Source organism: Mauremys mutica, chromosome 12 (assembly GCF_020497125.1).
Source record: "Mauremys mutica isolate MM-2020 ecotype Southern chromosome 12, ASM2049712v1, whole genome shotgun sequence".
Lineage (NCBI taxonomy): Eukaryota > Metazoa > Chordata > Testudines > Geoemydidae > Mauremys > Mauremys mutica.
This window is the reverse complement of record NC_059083.1, coordinates 72889390-72916133: the sequence shown is the minus strand read 5'-3', so window position 1 is coordinate 72916133 and position 26744 is coordinate 72889390. Positions and strand designations below refer to the sequence as shown.

At 43.7% G+C, this 26744-nt stretch overlaps 1 protein-coding gene across 1 annotated transcript in view; it reads left to right on the top strand.

Moving 5' to 3' along the window:
* Positions 1-4333, top strand: part of MMD (monocyte to macrophage differentiation associated) — a 28313-nt gene extending 23980 nt beyond the window's left edge. The window contains exon 7 of the mRNA XM_044982743.1: positions 1732-4333. Coding sequence (XP_044838678.1) covers positions 1732-1932 — 201 coding nt within the window. The 3' untranslated portion in view covers positions 1933-4333. The remainder of the gene's footprint in view (positions 1-1731) is intronic.
* The last annotated feature ends 22411 nt before the right edge of the window (positions 4334-26744 follow it).

Genomic DNA, 26744 nt, shown 5'->3' with positions numbered 1-26744 from the left:
CCTTTTATAAGTAGTTTAAAAGGGAGCTCCAGTGAAGTTCCATTTTTGTCTGTATAGCTGTAAATTTCAGTTCAACGCACTGTTATAAATGCTAGTTGTAGAAGCATTGAAAGTATTTAACCATCTGTTTGGGTTGAATGGCCCCTCCAGGACTCCTACCCCATCCAACCCCTCCTGACTGGTCCTGGATTTCCACCACCCCTGTTCCCTGCCCTCTGACCACCACCCCGAACTCCCCTGCCCTCTTACTGTGCTGCCTGGAGCGCCATCCAGAGCACCGGATCAGACCGTGGCTTGGCAGCTGGGCTGCCCAGCTGCCCAGAGCATTGCACTGGCTGTGCAATGAGCTGAGGCTTCGGGGCGGGGGTAGCCTCCTGGGCCAGGAGCTCAGGGGCCAGGCAGGAGGGTCCCGCTGGCCAGGTGTGGCCCGTGGACCATAGTTTGCACACCTCTGCCTTAAGAAGAAGGCTGGAGAATAGTCTGACTTTTCCCATTAGAGGCATCTCCAGATGAATGGATATAATGTGTTAAAAATTTAATCACAGGTGTCACTACTCAGAACCACCTCTAGCGAACTAATTAACTTTTCTCTACAAGAATTTATTATTTAGTGACCATTATACCATGCCACTGGGAAATGTGTGTTCTGGTTTCTTTTGGTTAAATCATTACATCCTCTTAATCTGTTCAGTATAGCTTGAAAATTATCAAAATTACCCATTTTCAGCTCAGAAGTCTTGACAATAGCAATAGACACAACAGCCAAAGCACATTCAGAATTGCTTATCAACTTTTTGCAGTATACATAACTATAATCGCTGTTCTTGCAGCAAAACTGAATACAAGCCATAAAGTATGCTTCAAATTCGATCATCTCTCCCAAGTACTTGAGAGAAAAGATGTGATTTGTCCAGAAGGTTATAAATCTGGAGTGTGGTGGCTAGTTCCCCTCTATTATTATGAGCAGTTGTAGATACATTTTCTGGTAGAGTCAGATTTTGTATGTACGGGGTGATAACTCAAACATCACTTGTAGTTTTAGAGCTGAACGTTCTTAACTCCTGGAGATAAGCTGCATACAATCATGTATTTTTTTTCCCCTTTACATCCATTTTTACGTGTTTGTGGTCTCCCATGTGTGTACTCCGCTCTCAGCTGGATAGAATGTCAGACCTGCTCAACTCTGATCATGTCACCTGATATTGCTTTGATAATAGTAACCTGTGAAACACATCACCACACACACACACACAATCAAGAATAGCCGTTATATTGTAAATATTTAAGTACATTACAGCTTGTTGCTCAGACTGCTAGAACGGTGAAGTGATAAATCTGAAACAAAATAATAGCAGAAACAGCGACCCTCTAACTTTACACATGTGGCGAAACATCTTATAATGATCACAACACCAGGCCAGTGTTCAAACAAGCTGAGTCTGAAACTCCAAGCTGAACTGGAAGCATTTAGGATTGGCTGCCCTGTTTGATCTGTTCATATTAGCTGTCACATGACAAGGTTTAGAAACTCACCCACAATTAGGATCGATATACTATGTACTCCAAAGTGATGTCTCAGAATAATATTATGTGGCCTCTTAAATGTCATTAAATAAGTCATCCATCCCATCTCCCCGCCCCAATAACAAGGCCTGGAGACTTATTAACTTTCTGTTCCAGTTTTAAATTCTGAAGGCTAACTTTTTTTTTTGTCTCCTTGTTAATTAACAGAACAACACCGATGGACTTCAAGAAGTTGCCTGGGGAGGCTTAATTTATTGCATGGGAGTGGTGTTCTTCAAGAGCGATGGAATCATTCCATTTGCCCATGCCATCTGGCACATGTTTGTAGCTATTGCAGCTGCAGTTCATTACTATGCCATTTGGAAGTACCTTTACAGAAGCCCTGCAGACATTATCCGTCACTTATGATTTTTTTAAAAAAAATCTGCACTAGGCCTCCATAACAGTATTATTTGATGTAAGGAATTCTGGGGAATTGAGAAATTGCACAGGAAAATCTGCACTGACATAGATAGTTCTCTGAATGCATTTACTGTGAACAGATGTTAAATAATGTGTCCTGGAATTGCCCTTCATACAGCAAGTACTGTAAATAATCAGGACACTAAAGTACAGTACTGATAGTCCATTCCACACTAGTAGAACTGGGTTCCTGATGTTTACTAACCAGAATTTTTGTATTCTAGATTAATTTTACAGTTTTTACTATATGAATTTTTCTAAATTAGTGATTCAAATTGTGAAAGTCAGTGCAATAGCAAAGATGTAACTTCTTTTGTTTTAAAATTGGTTTCTACTGTTTTTTCACTAGCCATTTAATAAACATAAATCATGGAGGGATAGATCTAGTTTTACCGCACGTCATCTTGGCATAATATGACTTTTATAGAAATTTTAAACTTTTTTTTTTGTAAATTTTAAAAGTACATTTATTTAAATGAAAACACACAACTGTCATCTATGCAGTTATTCATATTGCAAACTCTTAACAAGAAACTTACATTCCACATACTGTACTGACAAGCAAACATTATACCTCTTCCAAAAGTTTTATTACAAGTGTGGTTGTAACTACAAGTTTTTAAAAATTATGAATTTCAAAACGTGGTTCTGCCAAGCTTGAGTGTGAAAACATGCTGCTCACTATAATACATTTAGTTACTTCGGGCTTGTCTACATGGTGGAATAATGCAGATTACAGGGTGTGATTTGTAACGTGCACTAACATGCTACATTGTCCTTATGGGCCCAGATGCTGCAAAGGCTCTCTAATGCACTTTAATGTAGTGCTATTTGAAACAGTATTATGTTAAAGTGCACTAGGGAGCCTTTAGTGCACACCAGCATGGTCTGTATCAACCAATTAATGTGCAGCATACCCCCGTAGTCCACATTACCGCACCATGTAGACAACCTCTTAGTATGGCTTATCAATGAAAGAAACAAAGTGTTTCAGACAAGTAGTTAATACCAGTCAAACATTTTAAGACACCTCCTCACATGCCATCTATAGAGACAGTTGAATTGATGAGAGCGGACTTTTCAAAACTTGGCAGTAGCAATGCAGGTGGCCAGCTATTAAATATTCCAGTATCCAAATGACAATGAGGAAGCATCAGTAATTGTCCAGAAGAGTTAATATATATTGGTGCTGAAACATTAAGGCTACAATATCAAAAGGATCTCAGCGGAGTTGGATACCGGCAACCCCTGGCTTTGAGTGGGCGTTGTATGTCTAACTCCCTTAGGCTCCTTCAGAATCCCAGCCAAAACTGGTATATTGCGATTGCTGATAACGTAGAGTATTTTATGGTTACTGGTTCTTCACACACATGGCCTTCTAGTGAAGAGAGCCTGAAGAACTTGATAGAATCTCTCATCAATTTGGGACCTTAAGAAGAGCAAAACTGGGCTTAGCATATTGCTATTTTCTGTACAGGAAAACGAAATGTAGCAAGGCATGATTGTAGAACACGTGCATTAAATATCTAGATGTAGATGCCTCACTGTAATGCTGTGTGTCCAGTTATTGTATCTGTCCCACTACATTATCAATGTCTTATATTAAGATTGACTTGATCCTTTTTTCTAATTTACTCAGTTTTTCATGTCAGTGTTTTAAAAACTAAAAAAAACAAACCTGTTGCCTTTTTCAGATTTTGTTCTGGATATTGCCTGTCTTCAAACAATAGACTAGTACAATAGGGATGTTTTTCAAGGTACTATTTAATATTTCATCTGAACTTGCCAGTGGGTTGTTTGCATATTACAGAATCTGTACATTTCTATACAATTTCCAGGAAGGGACACTTTATTTAAAAAAAAAAAAAAAAAATCAAGGCGTGGAAATGAGTTGCCATACAGTGTTAGCTGGTGACTGGAAAACGGCACCACTACACTAGTCGTGTACCACTAGTTAAATCTCTAAAAAAGCATAAAAATGGAACATCTGGGCAGACAATCCTTTGTATGACAGTCTTAAACATGCGGATGCCTGCAGTTTTTTAACATGTCTGTTTTTAATGTTTTTCACTTCTGTGGGTTCATCTATTCTGTTCAAATGGAGCACTGTTAAAACCACTAAAATTGATGTAAATGTTTGCTTTTTTGTCAAAAATGAAATTTTTGCTTGGATTTGTTCCATTATCTTTAGTTAATTTTCATGGCCAGTTGTTTGGAGTATTTAATGGTGAAAATGGTTTTTAAAAATTGGAACTCGCCAAAAATATTTTGAATGACTGTATTCTAGTCTACATGAATTTGAATGTACTAGACTATTAAAAAAATAAATATTTTGTGAATTTGGAAACTTCATGGTGTGTTGGGTTTTTTTTGTACCCAAATGAAGCGCCAAAGCCAGTGTGGGTGTGCCAGCTTGTGCTGCAGTGTAGACATGCCCTAAAACACTAGTCCAAAATATACAGACCAAGACAGTCCCCGCCCCAAGGAGCTTACAGTGTAAGACAAGACACAACAGATGGATAATCCTGCCGCATGGATCCACTTTGGACTGTCCTCTTTATTCAGAATTTTGGTTCCTTAACCTGGTTGCTTTTTGTAGCCAATAATTTGAATGCTGAAAGCAGTACTTGAATTATAATACACATTTGTTTTAGAAGTTGTTTCACCATAGTAATCGGTGAGGGAATTAAGTGAAATTGCTGAGGATATTTGCACAAGTTTGGTTTAAAATTTAATGTTTAATATTCTTTCAGGCACTGTAGCATACAGGAGTTGTACTTTTACCTCTGTGTGGAACATTTTTCTATGAGATGCCTCCAGGATTCTTTCTTTAGGTCTGGGTTATTTTAGCCTCCAGAGGAATCCAGTGACTGTGGCCGTCATGTTGACGTCATGTGCTTAACTACGTCCTTTTCTCAGGGCTTTGCTATTTTTAAAAGAATACAGGATGCTAGTTTATGCTAGATAATTGCTTTGAGTAGTGAGAGGTGTAGTAAGAGTAAAGCTAAAAATAGTTAGAATTTCTTGTTATCAGAAGAATGCCCAGGATGAACACTTTCCTACTTGGTATAGGAGCCTTTTTATTAAATCCCTATGTCAGCCTCGTTTAGGGTTGAGCAGGTCACTTAACCTGCAGCTGTTCCAGCTTTAGATCTATTAAGAGCCTCTATCCTCATGAAGTAAAATCTTATGAGTTTGTAACTCATTCATATTTGTTTAATGTGCTAGTAAATAAACTTTATACACTGCATAAATTACAAATCACTTGTAATTCATGCCATACAATTACTTGAAATACATTCAGGCCTATGGTACCACCCTCATTTCTCCCCCCGCCCACCCCCAAAACCACTCCACAATGTATTTCTCTTTCCCACGGCTGGAATCACCACTCCTTTTGGTTAGGAGGGAAGTTAAGTGGTCATGTAGACCCCAGAGCTGCAAGGTGCTGAGCAGGCAACTCCATTGCTGTTTAGGACACATCTCAGAAGATTGGAACCTTAGTCAGCTAATCCAAACATTAGGTCTTGTGAGCCTCGCCTCAGGGGAGGGGCTCTGATGGGAGTAGTGGTTTCTGAGTTTCTATTATCAGAGGGATAGCCATGTTAGTCTGGATCTGTAAAAGCAGCAGAGTGTCCTGTGGCACCTCATAGACTAACAGACGGAGCAGGAGCTTTCGTGGGTGAATACATGCATGCGTCTGACGAAGTGGGTATTCACCCACGAAAGCTCATGCGCCAATAGGTCTGTTAGCCTATAAGGTGCCACAGGACTCTTTGCTGAGTTTCTATTGAGATACTATTCTCTAGTAGGCAGGCACAAAGTTCATATTCCCATTAGTGACCTGAATGCTATTTGCTAAGATAATTGGCATAGAAACTAGCCTTCTCTCTGAGCGATGTATCTCTGTCATCAGTTTATGTTGAATACAAGAGTATTGCATATTTCTTTTGTGAAATAAGGATGCTTGTTACTATGACTAAGGATAAACCAGAGGAAACGAGAGTCCTCTTACAAAAGTTTAGGGGGTAAAATCCAGTGAAGCCGTGGAAGGTTTGCCGTTGTCTTTACCCTAGAGCTGTATGCACTTATGGGAATATTTTCACATGTGCCTCAATGAATTAGGAGCACAAGTTAATAGGATTTGTGTTCTTAAATCGTGCAGGAGTGATTTGCAAATTTCTCTCAAGTTTTCTTTTTATATATATATAACCAAAAAGTCATTGACCCTAGTCCACTAAATTACTGAGGCTTTAGTTCCTGAAAAAGAGTTCTTGCTTTCTTATGCATCCTGTTCAATTTTAAGAACAATGACGCACAAGTTTGGGTAGCAGGGTATAAAGCTATTGATCTGCCAGAATGTTATAACAGATGCTGACCTTCTTGAAGCTTCCCTGACGTGAGCGGTGTTACCAATGTCAACCGACAGCCCAGCCTCATGTCAGACAGGAAGTTCAAACCCGATCACAGGAAGCTTGGCTGGAAAAAGGTTTGTGCTTATTCATCACGATGTTAAAATAACACTAGACTCAAACCCACAAAAGCAAGAAATTTAGTATGGGGCTTATTCCAACAATCATGCGCTGCTTCCTGCTTTTAAATAGTGTGATGATCTTAGAATGTATCATATAATACATGGGCACAGTAAGTATACAATGCAAGCTTAAATCACTGAAATTTCTTGCTCTCGGAGTTTAAAAGGTCATTTCGCTAAAAATCACAAACTTACAAAACCTAAATTCTTTACATGTTACTAGAATGTATATGTATTAAAACAAAAATTTTAAAATTAGATAACGTTTTTCACTGTGATCCTTTTTGGTTTTTTGGCATTTCACTCGGCTTGAGAAATGAAAATAACCTAGTCAACATTAATTGGGTCAGTTTCAGTTTTGGATTCCCTTGCAGTGACTAAGGGCTAGTGCAGGGGTCGGCTACCTTTCAGAAGTGGTGTGCTGAGTTTTCATTTATTCACTCTAATTTAAGGTTTCGCATGCCAGTAATACATTGTAACATTTTTAGAAGGTCTCTTTCTCTAAGTCTATAATATATAACTAAACTATTGTTGTATATAAAGTAAATAAGGTTTTTTAAAATATTTAAGAAGCTTCATTTAAAATTTAAATTAAAATGTAGAGCATCCCGGACCAGTGGCCAGGACATGGGCAGTGTGAGTGCCACTGAAAATCAGCTCGCATGCCGCCTCGCGTGCCATAGATTGCCTACCCCCGGGCTAGTAGTATCAAACTTTCAGGGAAATGTTACAAATTCAGGGCCAGGGTTTTCACTGAATATTTTTGCACAAGAAATCAAAACCTTCATATTAAGTAAGTTTAGCTTTTGTAAAAAAAAAAAAAAAAAAAATGTAGTGTCCTTAAATGTGTGCCCCTTTCAGAAGTCAGCTGTTTCACTAATATAGCAAAATGGGTGTTTTTGTTGTTGCCTGGCTTAGTTTGAGGGAGGGGTTTGTAAATAAAATTACCTCAGAAATAATCACAGCTAATCAGAGCAAAAGTTTACCACATTCGTCCCTCTCCCCCATCAACAGATGTGTTAGAAAGTTGGCCTAGTGTTAAGTCAAGCTTAATAAAGACAATATGTATCTAAATACATGGTAATAGTACTTTGGTTAGCATGATGTCTGTATGTAGAACTCAGCACCACATAAGATTGTGTCATGCACTGTGGCTGGATTAAGATAAGGATAATCAAATTTCAGGTTTGATGGGGTATGCTCATATTTGCAGAGATCAATAAGCAATTATAGTATTTCACCTTAATTGCAAACTGGCCTCCTAATGTGTTTTTAAATAATTATGCTTTGTGCTGATGTAAAAAGATTGGATGTGTTAACCCTGTGAAGAGTGGCTGGGAATTTTGGAGTATTACTCTGACGATCTTGGGTATAGCTTCTTTAATTAACTTAATTCTGATTTGAGAGCTGTCCTTCCAACTTTGGCAGAAACCCAGTGGGGCGTGTGTGTGTTTGAGAGTAGGGTTTGGGGTCTCATCTTTTTCTCTGCTGTCCATGAGTCTAGCTGAGGAAAACTTGGGTTAAAATATAGGCAGCAGGTGTTTACAGAATGTCCAGTAGCTTTATAGCCATCTGCTATTAGACTGTATAATCATCTTCATATCATCTCTTCACAAATGTTAACATTGCTTCTCTTGAACCTAGAAACGCTATCACTGACATGTTGGGCATGTTCTCAAATGAGTTATGTCTCAGTCAAGGCCAAACTTGGTGGTCTGATTCACACACACACACATTTCTGTGTGAAAACTGGTAGAGATTTCCTGTTTGTGGGAGCAATCGGGTAGTGAACTGCTTCGATGCTACTATCTGTGGCCACATTTAATTAAAACTGCAAAATTAGAGGCTAGATTAAGGCCCCTTCTTAAAATGTGGCCTTTGCATTTGGAGTTGTAGTTATAAATGTTTCCATGAAGAGAGAGGGAAGGAAGTGGAGGGGAAAGATGTAAAGAAATACCTGGTTAATATGGAAGCCAGCTGCAGCCAAAATCTAATCCCAATATCCATTTCAAGATGGATTTGAACTGGGACTCTCAAAGCATTTTAAGATAGTGCCCAACTCCCACTGAATTTCAGTGGGATTCAGGTGCCTAACTACCTTAGGTTCCTCTCAAAATGCTACTCTTTGTGACTTAATATTGTCTATAAATAACTTCACAAAAGAGCATTTCCATCCTCTTGGATATTGAAAGTTTTTTGTCTGGTATTTTTTCAGTGCCCACTGTCCTTCTATTTAAGCCTTTGGAACATCCCACATTTTCCTTTTACCCTCCACATTCTGCCTCACGCAAGGACTTACATTTATTTTAGTCCCCATCTCCATAGAGTTCTATGGAGTCTTCTTGAATAGTTGTCAAAATTTACTGCTTATGCGTTTCACGTACAAACAGCTCCCTAACTCCGCAAAGGAGGCGAGTCGTAATGAGAGTTGGTGTTGCCTACAGTAAGGGGTAGCTTAATGACCTGAGCCTAATACTCAAGGTGGATCATATTTATCATTCATCAGGAACAAACATTAAGTCCTGTCTTGGGCAAAACAACTATTGAAGGCTTTGAGAGTTGAGCCCGAGTGCGGGGTCAGGTTTCTTAGCACTGTGGATCATTGCTTATCTCAGCCAGCATTTGTGTAGCTTGGAAGTCATTCACCGCAGGGTATCTGATGTGCTTTAGATTAAGATTTGTTTTCTACGTGACTTTAGCTTTCCTTTTCCTTTCGCTTGGGCCCTAGAGTTCATTTCCTCAGTCACACTGAAGCATTATTGCTTGAACTTTAATTCACCTATTAATTTCAAGGATCCTTTTCTAGCAACATCCCGCCTCTTTCTAGAACACCCACCTCCCACCTTTTCCTAAGAATGACGAAAACATTAGTCTTGTAAAGTGGATAATGTAGGTCATTGGAGTGCACGCGCAGCCCTTGTGTTAAACGAGGTGTGCTCCACGTCAGATACACTTTGCAAATGAATTTAGTGGTGGGGAACAATGATTTGTTTTCAGCACAGAGCTTGGAAGCACAAGGGTCCCTAGTTTATATTAGAGAAGGGTTCAATCTCCCATGATTATTCAGTCCTTGGCTCTTTTACTAAAACTGCCAACCACGTGGCCAATTAACATGGCAGCTTCTGTTATATGGACATACAATTTATAGAGCAGCATAGGGCCCTTTATCCTGTTCCAACTGGCGTCAGTGGCAAAACCCCTGTTGAGTTCAAAGTGAGCAAGATGGAGCAAGTTGGCAACTGAAGTTTGAAAGACTTATTGAGTTGTTGTCCTTTCATTGCATCTCAAGCCCCCATGCAAATAACCCTTTAGACCTTGGGAAAGCGAAACAGCTTTTTAGTCATAATTATTATTGACCATGAATTGACATCACCCATGGAATGTATTTCATATAAGAAATTATCATAAGCAGTAGCCACTACCAGGCTTTAGCAGGTGTCTAAATATCAGTGGCAAGGTATTCGCTTAAGCTACCACAGTTATTACTGTGAGGAGAAGTGCTGCTGTTTGGATGGGGAACTCGCTAAGACCAGAAGAAGATGGATCAACTGTCTCAGATAAATAAGGGCCAAGTGATCTCTTGTTGGAAATGTGAAGTATGGACACAGGAAATGGGGGATTAAGGTCTGAAGCCAGCATCCTTTTGATCCAGGGCCTATAGTCCGAGGGATATTTGTTTCAATGGGAATTGCTTGAGCAATGGACAGTGGAGCTGTGCACAGCTGTGGAGGGCAAGTCAGCCACCTGCTCCTGGGCTGGGCAGATGATGTGGGTCCCTTCTGAGGGTTTGGTGGCAGATTCTCTGATTTTGAAGGCGTTAGGTAGAGAGGAAGTCAGTCCATGCAGGAGAGAGTCTTCTCATAAACATCCTGGAGTTTGGGTGTATCTGTATTTAGCCATACTCCATCCTTACTGTGGCACCAATAATGCCTTGGGTGCCACAGCCCATCAGCAAGCAGCTTTTCTTTCTCATTCACTCTCCCAGTCTGCTGACTTGGGGTGAAATTGTTGCAACAAGGCCAGACCTGATCAGAATTCCTGCTTGCCCCCGGTGCAGAGATGGGGCTTTGCAATAATAATTAGCTGGGCCCCCGATGCAGCCAACAAAGCCTACAAAAACTCATGATCGTTTCAATGTTTGAGGCCAGATTCTGTGCTGCACCAGCCCTATGTGGAGAGAATTCCCTCAGGGATTGCTCCAGTCCCTTCAAACCACTGGGCAGCCTAGGGCCCAGGATCCGGAGCAATGACTGCATTTCTTTCCTGTTTTAAACAATACTAAAGTGAGAATCTCAGACCCTACGTTCTACAGCAGTGGCCCTGCAATGTTCTGGACAGTTACCGTTGTGCTTAAAAAGGGGACCTTTGTCCAGGTAAACAGTTTGCTGTAAATTGGGTAAAGAGAGAGGGAAACCTGCCTCCAACAATTTCCTACCCCACCCATCACTCCCTGAAATATTCCCCAACGCAGAACAACTCCTTATTTCTCCAGAAACTCCTTTCCTCCCCTTTACTAACATTTTCTGAGGTAACGTTTTTAATGTGTATTTTAATGAAATGTCTGTACGATTCCAGTGCTGCATTTGGCACTATTCTAGCGCCCTCTGTCTTAGGATCACTTCAGAAATGGCCATTTTCATAACATACCTGTGACATATTGGACCCAAATAGCTCTAGGCTGCCTCTAGCTGCTCTCGGTCGCAGCCTACACAAGGCCAGAGAAGTTCCCATGAAGCTCACACCCTGTCGTCCCCTCCACCATGATGGGGTCCAGTAACCCTATAGTGTGTCTGTCTCCTGTACAGAATTTCTGACACCGAGTGTCTGAATGCTCTCACCACATCTCTTATTAGTCTACGGTAATTTCTTCCATTTAAAAAAAGGTCAGTTTTCCTCAGCGCAAAAGCATCTGCAAGCTCCTGGGCTCTCTGTCCTGGTGACTCAAAGAGGGAGAGATGTTGGCAGTTAACACAGAGTGGTACAGAGAGGCACTGACTAATGTAGACACTTGCCATTCTGTACCAGTTTGGGTCACATCCTGCACCCAGAAAGTCAGTGAGAGCTTTGCCAGTCGTTTCATGCAGCAGGGAGAGGGGATCTGGCCCTTAGCTTCAGATACACGCAGTGCATTGTTGCTCTTTCTAAAGAGAGAGAAATTGGCAGCTGGCACTGAGTCACACTTACCCCATTGTATAGCCCGGTCAGTTCCAGAAACATTCATCTTTCTTTCCAGGGGCCTGTTTGCTTACAGTTTCCCATGGTTACATCTGTCAGTACAGGAATTGCCTCTTTCTATCTTGTTGTCTCTATTAGGCTGCCTTGTGGTTATTATTAACCATCATTGTCTTGGCTTTGATACACTTGTCAAACCACTCGTTTATATTTAGATCAAAAGGTGAGTTGCCTTCTGGTGTGTTTATAATAACCCATTTCACTGTCACACGGTTGTTTTATCCCCTTAATATTAGTTTATATTTGATTCTACCCTACGATCCTGTTTTGTAATGCCTAGGACTGATTCATTGACTCTCTCTGTAAACCATGAAATAGTATCTTTAATAAAATGCTCCCTCAGGAGGCAGTGGAGAGATTCTAACGGGACCTGGACTTTGATGCCTTAACTCTTTTTATTGATTAATCCTAGGCCTTTTATTAAGGAATTGATGTGCCTGGCTCCTTCCCTGCCCTTGCATACGCGCAAAGAGCCCTCAACCAAAGGGACTTATTTTCCACGTGCAAATAAGAAGAATGTTCAAATTTCCCTTTTCCCCCAGGGATCTCAAAATCTTTTACAAAGCTGTGTAAGTCCTAGCAATGCCCTGATTTACAGATGAGGAACCTGCACACAGAAAAGTTAAATGACTTGCCCAAGGTGACACAGTAAGTCACTGGCAGAGTTAGCAACAAAACTCAGGTCTCCCTGCTCTAACCACCACACCATCCTGTCTCTATAGACCCAATTTGGCTGGACCTCATCCATAGATCAGAAATACCAGTGCGCCCACACATGCAGATTTCTGCTCTGTAAACAAAAACTACTGCCGAATGCAGAACGATCCCTGATGTAGATCACCCATTTATGAGACCTTTCCTGAACACAGCAGAATCTATATTGCATTATCATCATATACCATCTGACACTGCCTCACACCCACCAGTTCAAAAACACCTATTGTGTAATTGGGAAACATGCCAAAGTCTGTATTAATTACTGAATCTCAGGGACATGTAACCAGCAGCCATGGTCAGAGTCAAGGTGTCATGCTGATTGTTCAGGAGGAGGTTGGAGACATGAGGGTTGTGGATGGTGGAAGGGGAGAGAGCTGAGGTTGAGAAGGGTTGCTGGTGAGTGGGGTGTGGATGAGTTGGTGAGCAACTGCTTTTTTCCTTGCTTTTTATTATTTGCATGGAGGGTGGGGTATATGCAGTCAAGCAAACTGAACCCACAATGCATGAAGCTTTTTCATGTGGGAACATATAGTCTGGAAGCAGGAACCTATGGGACTAACTTTCCAAATACACCGGTTTTAATTAATCCAACTGTAGCTCTTCCAGCATCACACAGTCGTCTTGGGAGTACCCAGTTTATACCCCTGGATCTGTTTTTAAGATACAGATTCATGGGAGAAACGTAGGCTCAGAGATATCTATCTATTGCCCACCTAGCTTCTCTGCACACAGATGGGTTCAGAGTGATTTGTTTTTATAGACTGTACCATTGTTGTTCTCAAGAGTAGGTGCTGTGTCAGGTTCCAAAGTGCATCAGCCAGGTTCCATCAGCTATGGTGAATGATGGAGCGTTCCGTTATAATGCAATAAAAATCCCTGGTTTGAGACTATTGTGGATTAAGGACAGTGAAGTAGCTTTTAAATAGAGTTTTAATTACAGATAAAAAGGCAAATCCATCATTAGGGAAACTCTGCTGAAGTCGATGAAACTGTCCAGGGCTAAATTTGGCTATCGCTTTGGCTATCACCTTAGTATGACTGGTTAACAAAAACTCAGTTTACCATGAAACAAACCAACTGCCCGTTAGCCCCTCAAGGCCAAATTATGTTCTTTGCTCCTGCATCGGCACAGAAGAATTTAAACACAGCAGATCCACGGTGATACCATAGCACAAGCTGGAAGGGTAGTTAGAAAGGAAATGGAAACCTTGATCTGTTCCAAAAGATCATATCACTCCTGGTCTTTACATTGCTTGAACTGTCAACCCTGGCAAGCTTTGCAGAGTTATTAGTTATGTGGGTGTTGTCTCCTCAGCAACCATTCTGTGGTCTCAGCGCTTTCGGACACACATTTCCAACCACCTGTAGTAGTAACATTAACATCTGAGCTAAAACGTCCTCTCTGGGTGTCTTCCTTCTGGTTGAAGCTTAATACGATAATAATAATGGGGTGGGGGGGGGGGGAGGAGTGACAGGTTACACGTTCAACTGAAGGATCAAGATGATACTTATAAAAGTAACTCTAGTATGACCTCTGGTGTTTGAAGACAGGTTTGCAGCCATGGTTCGATCATTGGAGATAATCTCACTAAATACATATATAATACTTTGATGTGAGATGAACTATATACATGAAACTCTCATCTCTCTGTCAGTCCACTCATATATATCTATACACACAAAGAAGTTTACATATATCTATGCAGGTATACCAGTATTGATTTATGTATAGTTTCCTCTCTAGTTATCTAAATGGATGGTAGTATACCCATCTTCACATACGTAAACATCTAACTTTGTGTGTTCCCATATTATCGACAGACAGCTAGAGGGATAAATCTCACATATTTCTCACACACATCACGCAGCATTTAAGCATGAAATATACATATGAAATTTGGATGTGTACCCAGTGATCCAGCCATAAAAGCAAGTCTCCTGTCTAACCAAAAGATGTTATGCAAGTGCTATTTTAAGTACCATTTTGCAAAACACGTATCCATTGCTGCAGGTACTCTGTAAATTTACACTGTAAAGATAAGGATAAGGTTCCAAAATACAATCATGAATAGGTGCTGTAGAAATTTTTTGTTGTGTTCAAACAGTGCCTACTGTGATACAGTTCTGATTAGTCTCTCTACATCAGTACAAAAATATATAATCTACATATATACGCAGATAATACTTATTAAAGTAGTTCTTACATTATCCCTTGTTTTAGAAGGTTCATGTATGAGATAGATACAAGTATCCATCTAGCTATGATACAAACAATGAATCATATGTGCACAGAGTGTACAATACAAATGAGTGCAAGCAGTAGTTATAATGTGCACGCAGATACTAGACTAATGAGCCATATAAGAATCTCAAGAGAGTTAAACTTTTGACCTGTGTTCAGTGTCTGTGACTAAAATTGCCCATTGAAAAAAAGAAAGAAACACTATCATCATTAATGTACTTATATTTTAAAAGACACATACTTGGGATCTACATGGGTTTTTCGTTTGTTTCATTGTTCATGACCATAAGCCCTTCCAGTGTGCCAATCCATTTTATTCTCTTTCAATGTCCTTCCTTACTCTTCAATGCACAACTATGTTATCGCATAGGATTTTCAAATGTTCCTAAGGGCCTAAAAGGCTAACTGCCAGTCAGCCAGAGTATGCAACACCCTGAACAAATTATGTACTTGGATTGAGGGGAATTTGTTGATGCAATCAATAATGGCCATATCCTATATATATTCTGAGGATGTCCCTCTTCAGCTCGGGGAGGAGTCTGACAGGGAACTTCTAGCACTATTTTTTGGTGGCTAGAGCCCAGAATTTCCAAGCTTCATGGATACCAGATGTTTGGCTGGATCCTGTCCAGGTGATGGCGCTCATGGACTGGTACCTAAGCAGTTCCCAACCGGAAAATGATGTGCCAAAATATGGCTCATATTCCAGTTATAAATCAAGTGGATGAATGAACTCCTCTATGCATGATTGTTTGGCTTGATAAGAACAGGAGTTAAACTATAAATATAACCAGGTCCAAGACTGTAATAATGCATGTTATCCTTTATTAAGGAAGAATAAGGCCTCTCTCAGTCTCTCCAGAGATTTACAGCTCTGTTATCTTGCCTGAAGGATTTTCCCCTACGCTTCTTTCAGAGATGATGGATGCAATGCCAAAGTATTCATTTGTTCATTCTTTTTATTTTGTGCTTTTTCAGTCAGTTTTGGACTCCTGCAAAATGCTTGACTGACAGCTCAAAATCTGACAGCTTCTGTTAGGCACTTACAGGATTGAGGTCTATATACATAAGCACACGAATAGGCGCATTTATTCCAGTGCGAGTATTCATGTGCTTAATCCACACAATATGTACAGATTGGGCAGTGTCACTGCTACCTTCTTCTCCTCATTGATTCAGTGTGCCCCCACCTTAATTCATACAGACCTTTTTAAGGCACATCAGTCTCCATGCCTATTCAGCCAGATAGTTTCTGGGATTTGAGAACTATTCTGTTTGCATAAAATTGGGATTTGTTTCCACTTAAGAGTTCATTACTTTGCCTCTGGGACATTAAAGTGCTGACACTGCAACATTCTTAGCACACTCAAAACTCTGAAAAAGCCATCTCACTGGCGGCATAGATTTTTAAGGAAAGTTTAAGAAGCAAAGGATCCAAATACTAACATCCCCCAGTGTGCTAGGGCCTCTAGATCTGAAGTTATGGTTCCTAGTTCTAGTAACAATTCAGCTCAGCAGTTCTGAAATGTAGCAAGAATCCTGTCCGGCACAGCAGGACGGTCAGTCACTGTAGAACAGTGGTTCTCAAACTTTTGTACTGATGACCCATTTCACAGAGCAATCCTCTGAGTCCGACCCCTCTTATAAATTAAAAACACTTTTAAATATAGTTAACACCATTATAAATGCTGGAGGCAAAGCGGGCTTTGGGGTGGAGGCTGACAGCTCGCAACCCCCCATGTAATAACCTTGCAACCCTTTGAGGGGTCCTCACCCCCAGTTTGAGAACCCTGCCGTAAAATGACAAAATTAAAGAATAAAAGAATGAAAAAAGGCCTTGGGGAGTTATAGTGCAGATGGGAAGCCTCATGTTGTGTTTATTCAGAAAATGTTCTACAATCAGGCGCCAAGCTTTCAGGAGAGCTGACAACATGCTCAAGGGGCACTGGTGGACTTGCCCTTGGAGGTAATGGAGTTCTTCAGCCACATGACAGACAAAGCTTTTCCCTCAAGGATAGTACCATAACCCTCAAGTCCTGAGGGATTTAGACACCAGCCCATGAAGAAAATCATACAAGTATCAGCCCCAGGAGAGGGCACTGTCCTACTCCCAGGGCTCACAACAAGAGCACTCTCAAAGAAAGAAGCCCAGGTTCTCCAAGAGATGCCCATCTTCCAGGGGCAGCCGATTTGATGGTGCCTCAAGAGTCATACAGGAGCCAATCGGGAGTCTGCCCCTGCCTCTGGGAACCACGTGACTCCTTTCCACTGGGCCCTAGCAACCACTACAGTTAACAAATGGGCATTAGACATCATCCCCTGCAGCTACCCTAGCCCCAGGGGCGGCTCTAGAAATTCCGCCGCCCCAAGCAGGGCAGCGCGCCGCGCCGCTTGCGCCGCCCTTCCCCGGTCCCGCGGCCGGGGCAGAAGTGCCTGCGGACGGTCCCGTGGTCCCGCGGCTCCGGGGGAGCATCCACAGTCATGCCTGCGGCAGGTCCGCTCCTCCCGGGGCTCCTGTGGACCTCCGGCAGGCATGACTGCGGAAGGTCCGCCGGAGCCAAATGCCGCCCTGCCAGGACAATGCCGCCCCACGCGCCTGCTTGGCGCGCTGGGGTCTGGAGCCGGCCCTGCCTAGCCCTCTCCACTTCATAAACATGCGCCGGTTACCACCAGCTTCCGATTCAGCAGCAACATGGTCCTGTTTCTCAGTATGGGGGATTTCTTCCAGTAATTAAGTCTATCACAGAACTCTAAACAACTGTCTGTAACCTTCACTGGCAGTGAAAGAACAGCTCTGACTATATCTGTGCCATTTGACGTTTCTCTTCATCCCAAAGGCTGTTCAGCAACCTGAACGTGCCTTCCAATGGACTGTTTGTTCCTAGGTACCCCTGAGGTCCCAACTGCTGTGATTTCCGAGCGCCTCACAATCTCCAGTGCATTTAAATCTTACTACACCTCTGTGAGGTATTGTTAGGCTCATTTTACCGGTAGCGGGCAGAGGCTCAGACTGACTTGACCAAAGTCACAGACGGAGCCTCACAGTGGAGCAGGGAATTGAACCCACATCTCCTGAGTTCTAGGTTAGTACCCCAACTCCTAGGCAGCCCTTCCTTCCTGACCATTGGCCTTCAGTATAATGACACATCTTGAATCAATATTTTGCAGGTATAAAAAACCCAGAATGGTTTGACTGATTCAGTGAAAACCCAGGTTATTCCAGGAGTCCCAGAAGAAGTTCCGGGCATGCTATATGAATAACTGGGCCTGCCCCAGTAAAACTGGGATATATGGTCATTGTAGGAGAACTGTGGCTTCCCTGCTCATTTATCATCCCCCTCCCTGCACGATCCCAAGAGATTGTGGGTAGCCCAACAGCCCTGTTCTGCTAGAGAAGTACCATATAAAAAAACGGTCATGGGGAAAGAGCCCCAAGGATAACCTCATGGAAATTTCCTTCACCTTAATCCCCTCTAGCTGGAAGGAGAGCCTAGGGCCACTGATATTAGTGATATACACATAATCGCAGCAGAGTGACCATTTGCCACAAGAGGGCACCATCTCCCAGGAATACTAGAAAACAAAAAGAGAAACGATGATCCAAATAGCTTCCCAAGCCCTTAGACTCCCACTCACTTTTCACTCATTCCAGACTAAGGTAAACTACTATTGTCTGCAACAGACGTGTGTGCATATTGGGGGTGGGGGGGATTCAGCTCACTATTTGGCAAATGGTCAAAGAGTAAGAAGGGAGTGGGGAGTGAGCTCTGTCTGTTGTGGGCATGTGGCCAGGGAGTTCTGTGAGCAGGAGCCAGAGTGGAGGTATTTTCATAATGAGCATTCGGCTATTGTGACATCACCATACTGTCACTACACTGCACTCAGATTGGCTATGGGCCATTACTAGCTTGTCCAAGTGCAATCTACAGACTGTCCATGTGTAACTCCTGGGGCCTGAAGCCTTTAAGTGGGGAGCTCACTCCCCATTGACTCCTGTAGGTGAACACGGACAAAAGCGGCCCAGTCCTGTTTGAGAACTTCAGATAGACAGGGGGGTCCAGAGAGGAGGGAGCCCTCTGCTGGCACCTCTTGGTGTGCAAAGGGAAATGAGTGAATGGGCTGGGCCTCATTTGCATTTCAGTTATGTGGCAGTTTGGGTCATTTCTGGTTCAAAGATAGGTACGTTTTGAGTTTGTGCACATTAAAGTGCTATTATGCCTGTTTGGAAATGACGGGACATGAGAACTACATCTAATGTGACTGGGATGAGGGGTCTCCCTGACTGAGATGGCAAAGCTGGGTAAGGGCGCCTGGACAAGGTTAAGGCAGGAGAAATCCTGCAAAGATCCACTGCAAGACTGATTCTTCTCCAAAGACTCAGCACAGACACAGTGTTGAGTGAGCGGATAGACTAGCCTACCTAAGAGGTGAAGCTGAGCTGATGTGGCGTCTAGGCTGGCAGTGGATGACACTGAAGTAACTAGGGCTGAAGCCACAGAGAGTAACTAACTGCCTACCTGCAGGATTCTAGTGCACTTCTCCCTCACCAGCAATCAAAGCTGAAATAAAGGTGGTAAAGCCTCCCAGCACTTTCCTTAGGGGCTGGAAACTGAGCTGCCAGAAAGAATCCTTGGACTTCACCGACCCTGGACAACAAAGTATGAATGGGGATCTGGGAAAGAGGGAAGTGTCTAGAATACTCACAACTGCAGGACGATGACAGAGGTCGTAAGATAACCCTGGCGGTTGGCATCGTACCTAGTAGATAGATGGATTAATTGCTGGATTGTCCAAGTTTATTTTGTTGTCTCTTTGTTCAAACCCTTGGACTCAGTGCTTGCGAGTGGAGAAGCCCATCCAGGGTGCCCAGGGCAGTGTCTATAGTTTCCCAGGTTTCTGGGTGCGGGCTCCAGCCAGTGTTGTTTAAGTTTTTGAAAGGAATCCCTAAAAAACTGGACCCAGCCCTTTTTGCTCTCCGCAGTATCTGACAGAAGTGTTACATGTGCTGAGAAATAACCTTGCCATTGTGAAGCAAACTGTGTCGTGTATTTCCTGCCTAGCAACTGACAATAGGATTCAATTAAGTATCAGCATTTCTCCTGCGATGACTATAACCTGAAGGGGGTTGCACTAAGACAGGCAAGTTAATGTCAATGATTAATGGGAAGGAAGACTGGGAAAGGAGGCAAAGAAAGGGAATGTCGGTTTCCTTATCCTCCAAGGACCCGACCCTACAGAGTTTGCACACGCACTTAACCTGACTCATAAAAGGAGCCCTGTTGAAGCTCACATGTGTAAAGAGAAGCACATGTGTAAAGGTGGCATCTTGAAAACGCTTGGTGTTGGCCGAACTTCTGCTCCCACCGACGTCTCTGTGTGCTGCTGACCAATGAGAAGTCAAACTAGGAACAGGAGTGGAAGTTTTTCTCCTTTTGAAACAGCCCCTTATATTTTGGTGTGATGGCTGTCATCTCGGCGGACACCCCAGGAATTGAACTGCGGCCTTGCGGAGCTAAAAGCTTGACAGAGTGCCAAAGCTTGTAAGAATGGACTGTCTATAAATCATTGTTTAAATTACAGGAGTGCCAAGAAGGCCCAGAGTGCTAGGCACTGTACATACAGATAGTAAGAGGCAAACCCTTCCCCAAAGAGCTTACAGCTGTTAAGCCAGGGAAGGGAAGGGTTATTTTCCTATTATACTGATATGGAACTGAAGACTAGAGAGATGCGTGACTGGTCCAAACTCTCATACGGAGTCTGAGGCAGAGCAACAGTCCAATGCCTTACCCACAAGGTCAGCCTTTCTCTCTGCCAGTGTCTCGCCCATCCTTATTCCCCTTTCTTCCTGGGTACAATTCTGGTCAATCAGATCTTTTTAATTTGTAGCTTTAGGGGTGTGGTTCTGATGCTGTTGGGTTTATTGTGGTAATGTTTAGGCCACTAGTATACAGCGCCCCCTAGAGTATTGGTGAGTATGGGCCACCGTGGACATACATACTGGGGGCCTAGCACAGTTGGAAGTGGAGGTTTGCATGGAGGGCAGGGCCGGCTTTAAGCCGAACCCCCCGATTCCCCAGAATTGGGCCCCACGCCTAAGAGGGCCCCGCACCCGCGCCTAGGATGGCCCTGCGCCTTAGGCGTCTTTTAAATTTTTTTTACTCACCCGGCAGCGGAGGGCGGGGTCCGCTCCGGGTCTTCGGCGGCATTTCGGCAGCGGGTGTGTGTGTGTTGTGTGTATCTGCTCCGGGTCTTCGGCGGCATTTCGGCGGCAGGTGTGTATGTGTGTGTGTGTCCACTCCGGGTCTTCGGTGGCATTTTGGCAGCGGGTGTGTGTGTGTGTCCGCTCCGGGTCTTCGGCGGCATTTCGGCAGCGGGTGTGTGTGTGTTGTGTGTATCTGCTCCGGGTCTTCGGCGGCATTTCGGCGGCAGGTGTGTATGTGTGTGTGTGTCCGCTCCGGGTCTTCGGCAGCATTTCGGCGGCGGGTGTGTGTGTGTGTGTGTGTGTGTGTGTGTCCGCTCTGGGTCTTCGGCGGCATTTCGGCAGCGGATGTGTGTGTGTCCGCTCCGGGTCTTCGGAGGCATTTCGGCGGCGGGTGTGTATGTGTGTGTGTGTCCACTCCGGGTCTTCGGTGGCATTTTGGCAGCGGGTGTGTGTGTGTGTCCGCTCCGGGTCTTCGGCGGCATTTTGGCAGCGGGGGTGTGTGTGTGTGTCCGCTCCGGGTCTTCGGAGGCATTTCGGCGGCGGGTGTGTGTGTGTGTGTGTCTGCTCCGGGTCTTCGGCGGCATTTCCATGGCGGGGGTTCCTTCAGTGCCGCGGAAGACCCGGAGCGGACCCCACCCCCGCCGCCAAAGCCCTGGACCACCGCTGGGTATTCGAATCGGGCCCCGCCATTCATAAAGCCAGCCCTGTTGGCGGGGACTTCGCTGGGGTGTGAGAGCAGGCACCCACCCACGTTCAGTGGCACAGTCCCCAGATGTCTGTGTGGTGGTAGGTAAAACAGCTTGAAGCAAGTTAGGCTCCCTTTCAGTCCCCTCCACAGCTGTGGAACAGGGTGACCAGACAGCAAATGTGAAAAATCGGGACAGAGGGTGGGGGGTAATAGGAGCCTATATAAGAAAAAGACCCAAAAATCGGGACTGTCCCTATGAAATTGGGACATCTGGTCAGCCTACTGTGGACTAACCCAGCCCAGGTGTACCAGAGCAGAGGGAAAACCAGGGAACAGAACAGACACCGTTCAATACTGACTCTGAGCAAAGACTGCCCCCTACTGCACCACCCGTGCCACTACCCTGCAGGCCCCTGGACAATTCCTGACTTGGACAAGGACCTGTGTAGCTTTGAAAATCTGAAGAGTGTCCAGCTTGCTGTGCTAATGCCTGTGCACTCCAAACAGCAGCCTGTAGTGCTAGCTATTGGGAGGTTTATGAATGAAATCACATGTCATCTTTAATACGCTCTGAAGGGGCTCGTCTGTTCCTTACAAGATCACAGTTTTGGTTCCCTAAATTGTAAAAAGTTTGTCGTCACATGCTGGGCCAAATTCTGCTTTCAGTTATACAGATGTAAATCTGGAATCTTTCCATCGATGCCAGTGGAGTTAGTCCAGACATACACTAGCAACATTTGGAACAGAATTTGGCCATCTGCTTAAACCCAGGGGACTTTTATTGTTCACTGTCTAAATGCCTTGGAGGATCATAAACCAGTTTGTGGCTATTTTCCTTTACAAACCAAACCCATTACAAACATTGGCTCAAACCTCCTATGAGTTCTCATTCAATCCGCAGCCTCCGCATGCAAGTAAAAGCAATAAAATATAATTGAAAAGCTGCCACTTTTCTAATTAAAACTCAACCCAAAAGGGCTTTGCCACAGAGGTGTTTCAAATACTTGTGGCAAAAATGAATCCATTAAAACAAAATCCACCTTTCCTTTTCTCCTCCCTGCCCTGAAATAGATAAATAAAATAAGAGGCGGCAGATGTTAATAAAACTCACAAGTATTTTGGGATTGCCGCTGCTTTGCATATTTAGTAAGTAACATGCTAATTTGAAAGATCTGGGTTTACAGAAGAAGAAACTGAGTGTAAATAACTACTGACCAACTTAAAAATTAAACCAGAAAAGGTTTGCTAGAAGCCAGTATCAACAGGAAGCCTGAGGTGTGTTGACAAGCCTGGAGCCTGCTGCTGATTTCCAGGAAGGCAGCTGGAAAACATAATTGAAAATTACGTTCCTGCTTGCTGCATTACGGGTTGGCATCGGTAACCAGTTCTACTTGGAGCTGCTGCCTAAGGTGGATGGGTGGTGTTTATATAGAAAATACGTTTCCAACTAGTAGATACAAGCGCAAAGGGCAGAGGTGTACAGGGCTTTTCCAAATTACTAGTATGGGCTGGTGCAAAGAGTGCAAATTACACCTCTCCCAAAGCCAGTAGGTCTGCTGCCTCTATTGTAGGGACCCTCCATGTAATATCTCTGCATCTCACAGTCTTTAATGTAGCCATCCTCCCAGCACCCCTGTGAGGTAGGGCAGTGCTAATCTCATTTTACAGAGGGAAGACAGAGTCACAGAGAGACTAAGGACCAGATACTGAAAGGTATTTAGGTGCCTATTTTGCATTGGCTCACCCACTTTGCAGACCATTCCCTCTGGCACTGCAGTAGGGCGAAATGTAGGACTTAAGCTGCAATGGTGTAGCCATGATTTACACTGCGGCAGTGTGATCGGAGCCAGTGCAGCTGGCCCTGTTTGAAAAGAAGGTAAACGACACTGGTGAAGACCAGCGTACACTTGTATAAATTGTGCCTGAACTTGGGGTTTGCATTAGTGCAAGGACAACAGTGACTGAAACATAGATACGCTCAAACAATGGTACTGAAAGCAGCTACGTTGGCACATTTCATTGAAGATTCAGTTAAGTCACCCAGCCCAGGCCAGTCGCTCAGCCTGTTTGGTCGTAAGAGCAGATCCACAGCAGCTGATCATGTTGTAGGCCTGTCACTTTGACTTCACTTATGGGCTAACATGCACTTTTTGCTGTTTCTCTTTGTGCAACAAGCTGCTGTACTTACAACATAACTTACATGAAGTTTAGCCTGGACTGGGACTGCCACTACATCTAGCCATCAAATGACCACTGTGATAATACCATTATCACAGAATCATGTGATGGCCAGTTAGCATGAATTTCACATGAGTTCCTTCTGGGATTCAGTGTCTCTTGTGAGCTACTCAGCCAGCACAGCCAATTGTTGCTATCGGCCCTTTCAGTAGTTCCTTTGCCTTCCAGTAATGGGAGAGAATAACTAAGAGGAAACTGTGGCATGTCATGGGATATTCCAGTATCTAAGACTCACAATTACACATTGAACAGCTTTCGAGGGACCAGTGGCTGCTGAGCAAACGTGTGATTGCTGCATACCCAAGACAAGTATTGCTTGCAGGCAAATCTCAGTGCCGATTAGTCTTCTTAGAAGATAGTGCTACAAAATGTTTTATTGTACTCTGTGTGCATGTAACACTACCCTATTTAGTTTGGGGCAGGAAAGGTGGGTTGGTGGCTGATTCTTCTAACGATACCCCAAGGGCTGAGTGGTCTGCAGGAACCAGAAGAGAGTCCAGAACCTCTTGATCTGAAGCATAAATAAAACTTTAGTCATGGTGTAGCCACTAGAGGGGGACAAAGAGCTATACAGAATTAATGTGGGTTACATACAGAATACTGAGCTAATGGCAAAGCTACTAACAACTCAGGAGTTTGCAAATCCGATTATACAGTGCAATGTAATATTTTACCAGTACAAGAGGGGCTGATAGGAAAGTATACATAAGTCAGACGTGAGATGTGGCAGTGAAAATAGCCAGTGCAATTTGGGGAGAGACTTCTGGGCCAGGAGAGACTGGGAGGTGAAGGTGAAACGCTGATGGATTCCCCTGCCTCTTCCTTCTTCCACGTTGGCTGCGTTCCCCCGGATGGGGCACTTCATTGCACAGCTGGGTCTCGCCAAGACAGACCCTGCACAGGACATGCTGCAAAGGCAGAGTAACTACAGCCCAGAACAGCACAACTTGTTATAATATGTCTGTTTCTGATAGAGCCCAAACTCTCCAAAGTGCGACCTCACACTCCTGGCCCAACGGGATCACAGGCTAAAGACAGATAGAGGGTAGGGGAACGACATACAACATACAGACGTGTGTATGTGTAGTCCCACGTGCTTCAGGGGACCATCCATCCACAGCAATCCACACGAGCAGGAAAATGGGCAATTACGGTAAGCAGGCACCTGAACGATGCCCTGCCCACTACAGCACTTTTACAATGTGCACTCAGACACTACCCTCTGTCAACAAGTCCCATCCGTATCCAGCACGTACAGTAAAACAACACAACACTCTCTCTCTCTCTAATGCGAAACCTTAATTCCAACCTCATGGAAAAATAACATCAGCCCATTCACCAGTCTGTGGCTGTCTAACAGACAGGCATATTATGGATGCTAACGGTGGCGTTCAGGTTCAGCCCCTCCACACTCTGCCCACTTCCTCTGTTGATGGCACCCATTTACCCATGCACGTCTAAAGCTACAGGCTAAGTAAATCCTAAGATATTTCTTACTTCCCTGTGCTGGCATGTAGTCCACTGTCCAAGGCACGCTCTAGCCCTATGGCACCATTTTAAAAGTCTGTGCTTCCAAAGGACTTTTAAATCCCTTTCCACTTTCATTTTAAAGCAACCACTTTTGGCTTTTATTTGCAGCTGCAGTGGCTCAAGAATTACAGCTTTTCTCGGCCTTGATCATCCCTCCATTTAGCTGGAAATGAAGTAGCAGCTTCTGTTGTTAATATGATGGCGTTGGGATTTATTTATTTATTTTTGCATGCAGGAACGAGCCGTCTTAATGCCCATTAGAAGAAACCTGCAAAAACATGTGCTGCTGTAAGGCACCGACCATACCACAGAGCTGGGTTAATCAGCAGGGAGGCAGGCTGCAATCAGATGACTTTCTCTAGCTTGCAGGCAGAAGAGGACTGGTAACAGTTATGGGCGAGAAAAGAACACCCCAGTTGCAGACATGTAGCTATGTACTGTACATTCAGCATTAATTGCACATCAAAAGCGAAGGGCTAACGGTTTTAGGCGTGGTGGCAACCTCTCTTGGACTTAAGCCAGTAAGAAGCATTTACCTTTGCCATAGTGCTTCTGTGAAGACAGTATTTTGACTGCCAATTGATGTCCTGTCACCCACAGACAGACGATACCCAGGGACCCCCCAATGCTAATTTCACAAAGAATCAGCTATCTCCACTGAAACTACACAGTCTCAACAGGCTTTCAGCTTGCAACCTGAAAGGGAGGCCCTGGCTACAAATCAAATGGCCCATGCTGTAGCAATTAACCTCATCCAGCGCACACTAGAGGCAACGTTTCATCCCTCTTAAATGGTAACGCTCAAACAAATCAAGACACGGTGACTTAAATTGCCATATGCTCGCTAAAGCGACAGCTACAGTGGTATACTGGAAGCACGGTAAGTTGTTAAGCTAGTGTAGCTGATCAAGGACATTATTTGAACAAGCAAGAGCGTGAACAGCTAAATCGATGTCAAGGACATGCTGTTTTTTTAAGACAGCAAGCAAGTCTTTGAAAGGCAAAGACTTTTGCTTGGGGGGGGGGAATGAAATTACTGAATGCCAACTGTGTATCGCTCACCAACATAAGTTGGTTCAATAAAAGATATTCCCTCGCCCACCTTTTCTCACTAAGTGTCTTTCAATGTTCGCTGCGGGTAAAACAGTTATTGACAGAAAAGGCTATTTTCTAGTGTGTGATTAAATTGAATGAGAGAGACAGGCCTCCAATGCTGGCTCTTCCACTCATTGCCAAGCCATTTCTTCCCCAAGGGTCACAGCTGGAGGCCAGGACACCTAAGTCCAGATCCAGCCCTGCCACTATTTCAGGAGTGCTCTGAGCCCATGTCCAATTACCCTCAATGGAAAAGCTTCCATTGACTTTAATAAGCTTT